Source organism: Varroa jacobsoni, unplaced genomic scaffold (genome assembly GCF_002532875.2).
Source record: "Varroa jacobsoni isolate VJ856 unplaced genomic scaffold, vjacob_1.0 scaffold_1063, whole genome shotgun sequence".
In the NCBI taxonomy this organism is placed as follows: domain Eukaryota; kingdom Metazoa; phylum Arthropoda; class Arachnida; order Mesostigmata; family Varroidae; genus Varroa; species Varroa jacobsoni.
In genome coordinates, this window is record NW_019213965.1 from 319,444 (window position 1) to 333,049 (window position 13,606).

General features: G+C 39.9%; 1 protein-coding gene across 5 annotated transcripts; it reads right to left on the reverse strand.

Moving 5' to 3' along the window:
- Positions 1-69: 69 nt before the first annotated feature.
- On the reverse strand, positions 70-10,886 carry LOC111266169 (uncharacterized). 5 transcript variants are annotated; one of them, XM_022843401.2, is made up of 14 exons: positions 10,707-10,886; positions 9,875-10,067; positions 9,301-9,509; positions 8,476-8,954; positions 8,073-8,304; positions 7,630-7,770; positions 5,767-6,129; positions 5,033-5,343; positions 3,641-4,808; positions 3,332-3,406; positions 2,353-2,725; positions 1,947-2,025; positions 1,341-1,450; positions 70-443 (listed from the first exon to the last, which is right to left on the reverse strand). In XM_022843401.2, the coding sequence occupies exons 2-14, from the start codon at positions 10,065-10,067 to the stop codon at positions 307-309; spliced, it is 3,870 nt and encodes a 1,289-aa protein (XP_022699136.1). In that variant the 5' UTR covers positions 10,707-10,886; the 3' UTR covers positions 70-306. The 5 variants fall into 5 exon arrangements, with proteins under 5 accessions (XP_022699136.1, XP_022699140.1, XP_022699137.1 ...); XM_022843405.2 differs by having other exon boundaries at positions 2,332-2,725; positions 8,476-8,867; positions 10,707-10,885; XM_022843402.2 differs by having other exon boundaries at positions 2,332-2,725; positions 8,476-8,897; positions 10,707-10,885.
- Positions 10,887-13,606: the final 2,720 nt, after the last annotated feature.

Genomic DNA, 13,606 nt, shown 5'->3' on the forward strand with positions numbered 1-13,606 from the left:
GCGGTACTATGTTGCTTTTCAAAACTCATGTATATTAGGTGTCTGCCCATATTTTAATAAAAACACCGATTTACCACTTTTAAACAACAACATATAAAATACATGATGTTTATATTGCCCTCCCTAGGTAGTGGAAACTAACTTCACGTTTGTACATTGCAGTATAAACGAACTTTATGACTATACAAATATATGTAGTTTATATATACAATTTAACATTCGTTTGACCAATCCGTAATAGACCTGTCCTTCCAGACGGTACACACAATATCCGGCTGTTATTGTTATACATTCTATGGAAGCTACTTATGATGGCCTACACTCTCCAGGATCAGCCTTTGCAAGATAATCAACGCCACGAAACTCTTGAACGTCCTGTAAATTTGCCAACGGCCGATCTTCTTGAGCTTCATTTGAATGATCACCCGGTGTTTCGCTTTCAGCTGAAGTAAAATAATTACCTTAAGTTAGTACGAGGTTTCTATGATATAAGGATCGACACAGCAGACATTTTCATACTGGATATACTTTGGGGTAAAGCTTTTTGCGAGAGGTGTTAGTTATCACGTGGTCACTGAATTTCATTATTTCTTATTGATGCTCGATCTCATATTTGATTCGGAACATTTGCTTTGGTCTTTTAAAATTTTCCTTTCCCGTTCGCCTGACTTATTTCATCAGACAAACCCGAATGGTCATCTAGTCGTGGCAAGAACGTACACGTGATGTTTGTACCTTTTTCTAGGTTCGACCATGTGTTTATTGACAATCATAATTTCCATCATATCTGGTCCACAATGATTGACATATATAAAAACAATGTATTTTCGCCGTATTGAACTTCTGGTATAACCGACATGACTTCGATTTCTCACAACGGAAACCGGCAGGAGATCGCGCCCTCGATTCGTTCTACGAGTGTGACCAGCGAACATTCCTGGTTATCTTTTATTTGTATATGTTACCAAAATTATCAAAAGCAGCCTGTGGCTGAAATAAAATCCCTTCAGGATTTAGCTTTGTGCGGGCGGAAACACACAGAGTACCGCGGTCACTTGTGATCGCCTCGTGAAGTGCATCGATGTAGTAGTAAACTTTTTAAATTTTCTAAAACCACTGTTAATGACCACATTATTATAGAGCTTCACTATACTCACTTGATATATTTACGATCAAAGATCTCCTACAGATTTAATTCCGAAGCGATTTCTCTTCCGTTCACAAAAAACTTTTTCGCTCACAAAGGAAAATATGCTTCACGACTAATCTATCGCTGAAAAATGTATTCATGCTTAACAAAGGTAGCTAATTCCCAGCGAGTAAACAGAATTCTTCCTTACAATTAAGTTTGCCGGCTGCTGGTGAATCCTTTCCGAAGTTCAGAGTTTGAGAGACCTGTGGGACTTTAGGTCGGGCAAGTACGACCCGTTCTGATAGCAGACGATCCTTACTGTAAAAATAAAAGGAGTATATATAAATATATAAATGAAAAGTAAAATTATGAATAAATGTTGAATGAATAAGTGAATAAATTTTTGGTTAGTATTATAACAGAGTAATGCCACTTCACGATAGCTTGTAGCACTTTAAGTTTTGTTCACCTTTTGTAACTTAACAGAACCATAGTTCTAGGTTCGAAGCCGTGTGTAGACACATTTCGGTTTATGATAAGAGGATCCAGTTGTATGAAGCAAGGCTTAACTAGGGCAGTACCAAACGTAAAACTCAGAAAGTATCAAAATCAGGCTGAAGTTATCAGATTTAAACAGCGAAACGTATACCTTGGAAAGCCTCTTGTACTCCCCCAATCCGTCCCTTCGCTCGACGCCTTTTTCAAATCAACATTCTCACTACAAAGCTCGATTAATTTAAGCACATTGTAGAAGGGTACGCTATTTAGGTGCAACGCTTCTGCGCGCCACGTTGCACAAAACTGCTATACTTACATGTCAGGATGTCGCCAACAGAACTCCTTAATTGCCTCATATTTTTGTCGGTACTGTTCAGCCGTTGAAGGAGTTGATGCTAAAATGAAGTGTACCAACTGACGTTAGGGAAAAACATACACAACTTTGGTTTAAAGAGACCTAACTCATGATTATAAATCGAAGTCATAAGATGGAACAATGCCCAATGCTCTTCTAAATAATAGATTTTTTTAATATATCCTATTACCTTTCTACAAGGCAGAGATAGTAAATCATTTTTTTCAGCAAGAAGCTGTAACAGGAACTGCGTGTCATGTAAACTAACTCTACTTTGAAATATCTATCAGCCCTATACATTTATGCTATGTACAAAAAAGTCCTGTCTCAGCTCAACAATTCTTACGAGTAGCAGTAGCAGGCGTACTAGCTATGTTTCTGGTGTCCTTTAAAGGTTTGGCAACAACTTCCTCGCTCAAAACTTTTTTGGGGTCGATACCACTCTGTTTGAGGAAGGCCAGATATTTATCGTTGGTCTTAACGAGTCGGCTCTTTTCACGCCACAATTCGTCGCATCGTTTCTCCGCATCCTCACGAGCCGCTTTCTCTTTGTCAAGCTTCATTCGAATGACCCATAATTCCTCGATGCGGGCCTGACAACCAACATCTCGTCTCTTTGGGACGGGTTGCTCCCACTTTGTACCACTTTTGACTGAAGGTTCCACGGGATCTTTAGCACTTTCGGCACTGCCTAGTAGGGCATTCATTCCGATCAGCAATTCGGATGGTGATGCAATGCCCTGCGAAATAACAAAACATGAATACCATAGAAATATGACTCAAAAAAAGTCCATAAATATTTCTAACAGTAGTACTACGTATTATTTAAGCGATATTTTTGTGTTGGTTACTGCGGGTGAGCGTGCCGACTTTTAAAAGAAGCGCACAATCAGTCAGCTAATATCATGCCACGGTAATGCTGTACAACCTAAAACATATTCCAGTTTCAGAACATGAACTTCATGTCTTTTATCGATGACTTCGATGAATGAAATTATCACAAGGCATCTACCGTAAAAAGCTCCCGTGAATGGTTCAGTGCGTATGAGCCACCTACCATGAAAAGCCATTAAGACATGTTTAAATATAATATATAATAAAAATTATAGTAATAAAAGATTAAAACAATTTGGTGGAACGCAGAGACAATGTTGAATCGACGCGTATGAATTGACTGATTTTGTAACGGAAGTTATTGCTGAATATGAAATATAAGTATCCGTAGATTTAACAGGTTTTAGCTAAGTCCCACATCGCGTTTTCAGTTATTTCGAGCGTGATGAAAGTACTGTAATCAAACGGGATATTCGACCCAGCTTGAGAACTAGTTTGGTATCGGTACATACCGCAAAGGCAGGGTTGTCCATACAGCGCGTCGCGAATAAAAACTTTGTGGCTCTACATGGAGCCATCGGAGCTACCTACAGAGCAATAACACAGTCAGGCGCATACAGAACAAAGAGTCGCAGATAACCGCCGAACAATGAATCAAGCACCGGGAGGAGCGTTTTATCGGCCTTTTCAGATACACTTCTACGGACCAAGTATAACTGTACGGAATGTCTTATACCACATTGTACATTTACTCTGCAATACGATGTTATTAGTACTGTTTTTCCTTTGAACCATGTTAATATGTGAAGTTTGGATCATACCTTAGTCTCCTTGTCCGTCTGTGATGCGGCATCCATTATGGCTACAGAAGCGAGCGTTGAGACGTCAGTCATTTCAGTAACGCATTGCACTTCCACATGGGTTGCGTGAAGAACACGTTCGCCATGCTGGCGTTTCACATCGGCCGCATGCATCGTGTCTAGTTTTTCTTCGAAGTCGGTTTGTGTGACCACGTCCGTTGTCATGACTTCGTGCCCAATGGGCTGACCTGCCGCTGCGAAAGAAGCCACCGCATTTTCAGGGAAACACGTAGGAGACACGTTTACGTTTACTGGGATTAGCTTGGCTTCAAGCTCAGTGAAAACTGCCATCTCAGTAATTTCCGCTTTTTCCTGATGCGTTGGCATTCCGAATGAAGTGCTAGCGTCTGCCTTTGTAAGTCCTTCGCTAGGAAAGATAATAGCCGATGTATTAGCATCCACGAGGATTGTTTTTGCCTCGACTTCAGTGACTACAACAGTCTGAAGTTTTGTATCGTCGTTTAGTAAAGTACCAGTAACGGACGTACTAGCATCCGTCATTACAGGAGACAGTTCAGTCATGATCGAGGCATCAGCGACGCATGACTTTTCCTTGATCTTTCCGTTGATTTCTACAGAGCTACCGCTAGCTTCAACCGCACAGTCGGTTTGGACGGCCATGTCCTTTAGCACGAGTGGAAAGTTTATGGGCGTTCCCTCTGTTTCCAGCCATGATACCATAGATCCTTGTACATGGCTTGCGGTGCAAATTTCTCTGGTTTGTGGAGTTAAGAAAGTGATCAGGGAATCGCACGTGTCTCGGCGACGCGGCGTCGATCGGATTGGCAACTCGCTTTTCATTGGAGTTGCAAGCAGAGGCAACGGCGAAGTCGATCTGTTCACCATCTGACGTGGAGGCTCATTAGAAACTGGTGTTGACTGGTCGGTAGCGGTTAGGTTTTCAAGGGGATTAGTTTCACCGCTGACGATTTCTTCATACTGACAGCCAACTTCGTATGTTTGTACCCCTGGGGAAGGTGACCTTAGAAATAGCGCACCAGAACCATTTCGCAGAGTTGTTCCCGTTGTTTCACTTGGCGAAGCGTATCCACTGAATGCCATTAGACTTCGCTTCAACAAAGCATTCTCCCGTTTCATGCTTGTGATTGTTTGGCGTGGAGTCGCCATTCTAAAAAAATGATTAAATAGAAAAACGATTCAAGTTTGTTATTCATTGCGCCTAATCGGTATTTGCACTAAAAATACCTTGGAAGTATGTGCAAATTAAAAAACAGACAGGACTATCAACATGGATAAGCGAAAGGTGTTGTGTTTTGAACTTTACTACATGGATCGTTATGTCCTGTGCAAATTATCAAAGCAAAATAGCAAAATCTGACTGTAGGTACGAACAATTTGAGTTTGCGTTCAAACGGACTTTCTCCCTCTAGCTCGCTTTCCTCCTCTAGAATAAGGCTCAGTCCATTTACCGGCGTACGCGTAACAGCTTCCTGATCTGTATTCGTACACGATGAAGATTCCTGATTAAAACCACCACTTTCTGTACCACTAGGATCAGATGATTCATGAGGAGCCAAAGGATCGACTGTCTTAATCCGCGGTCTTTTTGCTGCTAGCCCAGGTGTAGCTTGACAGCAGAGCTTTTGCTCAGCTTGAAGGAACGCGATATGTTCCCTCAGCTCTCGCAACTCGCTCATGGCGTCCTAAGAAAAGACCGTTAATAAATATCAATCAATTCATGTAACACACTTATCATATAGAATTATATGGGTAAAATAAAAGAAATTCACATAGGGAGGAGAAAATAGTTGATTTAAGCCATTTTTTTCTAATGAAATATTGATATATAATGATGTCCTAAGAAAGTTCATGCTTATTGTACTAAATATGGCCCGCTTTTTCGCGATCACTATGGACTATATCATCAATGTTCCAAATGTTCCAATGTTCCTACACAGCATATGGAATAATAAGGCGCTCGGACAAAAAAGAGTCAATCATGACCGACGGAGATCATAATTGATTTCTTTGCTCTCCTAACTGAAATTACACTGAACCCATCGAGTCAGCTATCTTATGAGTAGAATTATTTCGGTTTCATTAAAGCTGCACACATAAATACTGACCTCGTACTTGCCCTTCAGTGCAGCTAGATCTTCATATTCTTCATTTTTCCGTGAAACGTCACATTGACTAGTTAAGCTCTTTAACGTTTCCGTAGATGATGAAGATGCTGGACAATCTATTTCCAATGACTTCCGTTTGCGGGGTCGCGCTGGAGTACAGAACGCTCCGAAATCATTTTTGAGACCATCGTCATACGTGCCGTACTGTGCTAAAAACGAGTCTTCGTTCGATCCTCCCGATGTATGTCGTTGCTCGAACATCGTTGAAGCCCCAGTGCTAGTTAAGAGACTTTTACCTGGCGTCGCTGCGGCAATTTGCCCAGGACACCATGTTTCTCGCCGACGGCAGTCTACCCGCAATGGCTGCCGTTAAAAATGCGCAACACAGTTTTCATTATGGTTAATCGTAATATTCACATCATAATAAACACGGGATTATATGTTCACCAATCTTGTCTTTGCATGCGACGAACCGACTAAAAGCATCGTGTATTCGCATGATACGAACGACTTTAATTGTACTTACTGATTTCTAACTATGCAAATGATCACCTATGACAACTAACTAAGAACTGGTTTCAATTCGGTTATATTTAATATTTCGAATTCGTTAAACATTAACATCCGCAGCGTCGTCAAGATCAAATATAGCGTTAACCCTTACGGTCTTTGTGTCGACCCTACATCTGGTAGTAACCGTCAAAATAGATCTTTGCTGAACTGTTTGCTAAGTGAATCTATATGCGTCAATACGTCGTATTATAAAATGCCAGTACAAAAACAGCGCACATTTCGGCTATTAAAGAATGTTGTATTGAAGTTAACACTTTGGTAACAAAGCAGCCAAAAACACCAACAAAAGGAGCAAGCCTAAAAACTTGTAAGTATAAATATGTATAAAAAAGGGCTGGTAATAGATGCTAAATATTGAGTCGTCTCAGTTTCGGGAATGTAACACCATTTAGAGAATTTATAAAATGTTGCATATACTTTGAATAGCTGTTGACAAAATGGTACAACAGCACGCATTTAGCTATAGAGATTACTATGTGATTTCCATCGCGCCACTGGCTACGGTACTGATAAAGGACTGCAAAACTTTCCTTCCCAAAACTATTACAACACCATATAACTAAGTGACCTACGTACAGTAAAGAATGTTTTGTGGCAGATACCTTAAGATGGCATAAGAAAAAAAAGAAGTCTAACGCAAAATACGCAGCTAGCTAAACTGGCACTGCTGTAGAAAATTCAAATGAATATTTTTTTTACCTTAAATTTATGGCCCTTTATATTAACTATATATTCAAGCTACCACTAACTTTTTTTCTGGCATTTAAGCTTAGTGTGTTTTAAGAGTAGACCAATATTGAGAACTGTCAGATGTTACCGAAATATCAAAATATTTTCGAAGGCGAAGTTCTGTGTTACAATTTCTCTCCTGCTTCGTACTGGCCAAATATATAAAAGTAGAGCTGCTTTTTGCCGAACAACAGTGATTATTAGTCTACACAAGATAGCTTAAGACAAAATAGATTATCCACGCTATTTCTCACAGAAAATACTTGCTATTAGCGCCGGAAACCAGTAGATATTAATTCTAGATTTAAAAATCTTTCTATAAACCAGCATAACAGCAGAGTACCGAAAACAATCAAGAATAAAAATATATAGAAACAAATCTGCCCATTGTGAGCGTTTAAGTTTCCTGTTAAAATAAAGCTAATAAAAGTGTTATCCTTTAATGAGAATGAACACTGTGTTCAAGAAGATTATGCTGTTCATTAGACATTGCTTGCAGCTGTAGGCAAAGTTCGTTTGTTAACATAATTCTAAGGAAGCGACGGCTATTTTATTTACTACCATGCTATAGGTCCTTTCAGTGATACTTGATGGTAGGTCTCCGCAGATGGCTAGCCTCTGAAGATCCTCAATTTTCTTCTGCAGCTGTGAAATCGTGTCGTCTTTCTCTTTCAGTTCTTGCTCCTTCCCGGTCTTCACCTTCTGCAAATTGCACAAAGCACAGAAAGGTCGGCAATTGCCATAATGCACCTACGAACTCTAATAAATAGGTATCACTAACGGGAATAAACAAAAATATAAGACCTTCAGAAAATCTAACCGTATAAAGGAAAAGGAGCCTGCAGGGATATGTTCTATCTATTTTTGCAACACACTTGGTTCAAACTAGATGATTTCATTTATCTTTTTGAGGGGCGTTGAAAATACCTATTCTATGAAATGATATAGATCAGGTCGATCGAAAGTGTCAAAAGTGCATTCAATTGTGACCATTCGATACTAACACAAATGAGTGCCTTAAGTGACTCAATCTCTTTGTTCCGTTTTTGCAAAAGGCTGGCGTCTTCCGATAGCACTTGATTGATAACAGGCTTATTGCGAATTCGTTTAGCATCAGATCCAAAACGGAGCGTTGACAGACTTGTCTCGTAATCGAATGGCGATATCGTGCACACGATAGCCGTACGGGAGTTGCCGCCCAAGGAATTCTGCAGAATTCTGGTTAATTTTGAATCCCTAAAAAAGCCAATAGACCTTTTAGATATACACACTTGTTTTGGATGCACAGCAAACCGACTTGTATTAATTATAATCCAAGGTTCGGAAAATATAAGTAGATAATAGTAAAGATGAAGACTTCATTCAAATGCATCTCGTTAGGTAACCGTGATTCGTTTAACAACTAACCGAAAATTTATGTGTTTCTCTTGTTTGGACAATTTTCGAATGACAATGCCGAGTGCGGTAAGCGATGTGTTAATGTGACAACCTTCACGTAATCTCGTTCCGGTAGCGCCGGTTTGCGTTGCACGCTCCGAACCAGCCAAATCTACCAAATTTAATTGGGAGATAGTGACGCCTTCACGTTTATTCCCGACGGCGTCCCGATGAGACGATTCGAGGGTTACGCGAAATATCGAATGTGATCGGGACGAACGCTCGTTCATGTTAGTGCATCCGACCTGACGGTTCTTGTCTCCAGCTAGCATCCATTTCATCAGTTCATCGGCATCACGACAGACCTGTTCCACGAGTCCAGAGACGGCCATGTCCGGGCCCTTGATCTGGAGCGCCGACGACTGCGTAGTTGGATTAAGCAGGTCACGTATCTGCTCATTGTAAATTTCTAGATATGAAATCCGAATCATAAACTCGCGATCGGCATCCTGTTAGTAATATGAATTCAAAAAACTATATGAGTGATAAATGTAACTACAATTGCTTTCATCATTCAAAAACTCCGTAGACTTAAGGCAGCACACTTACACTGTGTGCCCTTAGTTTAGCTTGCTTTGTCTCTCGTCATTACTACTTATAGTTTATAGGACACTAGGAGATACTACTAATATACAATGACGGCATTCAAAGTGATCGATAGAACGCATTATTCCTACCAAGAGAATATCTAGAAACGTCGTCACCCCAGAAGGTACTGTCAAAAACTTCCAACTACAGGATAACAGCACTTTGTAAATGGGTCTACCAGAATCCGAAACGAATTGAGCAGCTTACTTTATGTATACGTTCAAAGATGTAGGCAATTGCCCTTTTGATGATTCCGGGGTCGGCATCGTTGCCCATCATCGTATGCGTTTTTCCTGACGAAGTCTGTCCATAAGCAAACACGGTGCCATGGTATCCATCCAAGACCGACTCTATAATCGGGCCAACAACTTTTTCATAGACATTAGTGTTGGTCGTCTCCTGTGAAAAGATATGGTCTACATAATCATCAAAACGAGATAAACACGTTTGTGTTAAATGCATTCTTTTTTTACAACTTATGTCAAATCGGTCACTGTAGCTCCCTATCAAGCTCTACTGTATCTCTTTGAACCAAGTCACTTCCCGCAGTTCATCTGCAACAGTTAAATAAACATGGCTTCTAAGTGATTTGACCCGCAATACCAAAAATCAGCAAGTTTTTTTTCTGCAAATATATTAGAAGCTGAGTCATAGGCAAGTTCTATCTACTGTGGAAACCACCATAATTTAATTATCAGAAGATCAATCTTCGATTGATGGCAAAGTATATTACAGACTGATAGAAAAATGCTTGTGGTTTAGTTCGAATCTTTTATTTTACCGAACGCGAATACGTTGTGTTGATTTTCGGGCTGCGCTCCGTAGATCACGTTGTCTTGAACGATCCATTCGACTGGATCAGATACGCTTTTAGCAGGTCTTACTCGAACGGCCACAGAGATACTATCAGAAGTGGAGGTACCTCCACCCCCTGTACCAGTTATCGCTACGCCACCGCTATTGCCTCCAGACATCTGCATGAATGACAAGACGCAACGGTGTCACAAATCGACCGTGTCGTGAAAGAAAAAAACATACGATCCGAATATCTTGGTAAGAATAACAAGGAAGCTTATAAAGGTACAAATCTCATTGTACCTTGTGTATGCATGTATGTATGTAAATAGCTATCTCAGTTGTGTGGGATTAAACATTTTCTAACCAAGAATTTGCTTCAATACTGATAAATTTCGTAGAACACGCCATGTGAGTAAATGCTTGGCAATGCTTATTTTCTCTGATAAGCTAATAAGCTCTACCAACAGAGCTTATTAAAACAACCACTCATGCATCTTTTGTAGATTTTTTACGGTACACTATTAATATTGCTGGTACTGTATTTATATGGTTGAATATGTACGTAGTAAAGCTGAAATTAATAACAAACCACGGCAGTCTTATACCAGATTTAAACTTTTGCATTAAACTGTAAATTCTATGATGTATCAATCTTGCACGCCAATAGTTTACGAAGGAGAAAGAGTGGAACCTCGTGAAGGATAAATGTCTATTTGTTATATAAGTATTTTATTTTCAATTATATTGCCTTAACGAGCGTCGGCAAGTCCTGACTATGCTCGAGTCCCTAGCAAGGCAGAGCGTACTAAACTAACCTTTGTTTGCTACAGTTGGCGGCACACAGTTTCGTTCCGATCACTTCACCCCGTTTTCGAGCTTGTCAACGTTCAGCAAGAAATTTCTACACCGTTATTGTCACATGTCAAATTAGCTGCCAAGTCTGTTTTTAGGCAACGCCGCTGATTAAGTGATCGAGCCCGCTCGAACTGCTCTTCTTGCAGAATATGGTTCAAACTGCGATCCCTTGCCTATAAAAGAGCGAGAAGGTGCTCGTATGAAAACAAACAAACAACTATTCAATTTTATTGGCGGGAACCTCAAGCACCGGCCACTGGGAAATACTTGCCATGTTAAACCAAAAAATGTCTGTAATTTTCGGAAGCATCTGCATTAAAACATTTCTCAAGTAGAAATCAGAGACAGCTGTATTGACAAATGGTTGATAAATTGTGTAATTACACAAAGTCATCTCCTAAACGCTTTGAGACTTGTTTAACACTAAATTCCTATTACGAACGAGAAGCAATATGGATCATTTAAGGCCCGGAAAAGTGTATTGAAACGTTTTTGCCATGTACTAATCTATATTATAATAGGCTAAAAAAATAGGACAGCTCTAAAAAAAAACCTACTGTCTTTAAAAATCTAGCACTGATCGTAAACTTAATTGGGGGATATGAGCCATGTGATTAACGTACGTTTTTCTACTTTGAAAATCCTTGCAGTACTAAGATTCTATAGGTCGCTTGAATTATGGCCAGAGCTACTGAAAAATTGTGATTCAATAGTTTTATGTAAGAAAAACTACAGCAATTGATTACGGCTTGCGAGGAGAACGACATATCAACGTAATTATATATGCCATTTGCTCAAGTGTGAATGTTATTGGACATGAAAATATCCTATCGTAATCATTAGGTGGCCTTTTTCTAATATACCAAACACATTCACATTTATTGTTAGAGATTGGCGTATTACCAGCTACGAACGTTGTCGCTGTTACGTGCCAATGTTGTATTGAATAGAATATTATTGATCGATGACTTGAACACAGGTACTCATCCGGTGGTTTGCTACTGTCTACACCCGACATATGATGAGCTGTTATAATCGGCGGATCGTTTTGATATCGAAGTTGGAAGCTGTAACCCTTTATAGGACAGTTTTAGTTATAAGGCTGGTCTCTGCCACTCCGTCCCTATGATTGGTCTGCTAATAAATATGAGATATATTAACGTAGCGTATTATGCCACTCAAGAGAGTAGTAGGCGATTTTATAAAACTATCAGACGCTTGTACTGAGCAGTGTAAAGGCAAATTTCAGAAAGAATACCATTTATTACATGATGGCCGTTTTTTCCATTGTGCAGTATTTTACTGCTTATGTTTATCATGTGTATTCATCGCCATTAGGAGGTAGACAATTAGACATAGCAACTTACATCATTATTCTATGCAAGAAAAAAGCGTGACACAATTAGGAAAATTAAAGTAGTCGCCTGTGAAAAATATCGACGTATGAATCGAACTTGATTTTGTACTGTGTCCGAAAGTACTTAAATTACGAGTGTTCCTTGGCCTTCCTTTAATTTTTTTGCTTTTAAATTAACTCAGACTTAGCAAAACAAAATTTTTCAGCGAATTTTCCTAAATATGTATGTGTGTTAGCATTAACCGACGTCCATATATACACTGGATCCAAATAATCACTAAGAAGCAATAATAGGAACCTCGTTGAAAGCTAACAACCTAACGGTACTAGTTGTGGCCTCTCCACCTGTGCGACATCTCGTACCTATGTAGTCCTGAACACGGTCAGCTTCAACAAAAACAAATCCCGCCCTCTCCTACTAGTTCTCAGCAAAGCCTTGGATGACGGTAGGCGATTTGTTAGCAGCACATGCATTGTCGGTATACAATAGTGAGTGATGTCGAACAAGCACGACAAGATATCTGGAACCCGGGGCGTTCTTCAGAACAATGCTTACTTAGAGAACGATGTACGCGCTGTTAGGTACAAATCTGAGAAGAGCAGAGACTGAATCCGTGTATACATATCGATTGCGGAAATAAACCCTTTGATTTTTGACAACAGAATATCGACAAGACTTAAAGGATCTCGATAAGACGAAAGTCTTTGACGTTGGCACCAAACGATGCTTCTGCATCAAACTGGAAATGCGGTACTTACCCGTTGAGGCCGACATTGGAACACTTTTAGCGTCTTTCGCGAAGATAGATGTTGGTAATAAAAGCTTGAAACCTGTGGCTAAATCATCTGCAGCATCTAATTATTGTCACAACAGAATACCATGTACGCATGAAGTCATTTTACTGGTGTAACTTATAATGCTGTATGCGTATGATATGCTTCTGAAGTAGCTATGCAGGAAATTGACTACTCGGACAGATCCACTTACCTCATTACCTCACGCTTGAATTACAAAGTGAAAAATTATCATTACGTGCCGCGTCACAAGGCTGGCTCTTCCATTGTTCAACACAACGGTCGAACAAAGCCAGCCAAAAACGAGCATGCGAGACATGCGCATTTTCTACGATAGCTTCGCATCGTTTCGTTTGGATTCGCTCTATGTGGTACTGCAACGATGCTGATTGAATGACGATGCATCGTTATGGAAGATCGTCATAGTTTGTTGCAGCGGATCATTAGCCTAGTTCAGATTTTGTTATCATTAAATTCAGCTATATACACAACCTGTCTAATGTATGGTACAACTTATGCGTCAATATATTATTTTAACGCAAATTATTTTTGCCGCGTAATTGCCTATTTCTGTTCGTTGCGTTTATCGACTCGTGTCATTCTCAGGCAACCGTATATGTACATTTCAGTGGTGGGATTCTTCGCGTACAGCATAGCAAACCTGTTCTACCTAGGCTGCTATCTAGAAGTTGACTTCGAGCCGTATAA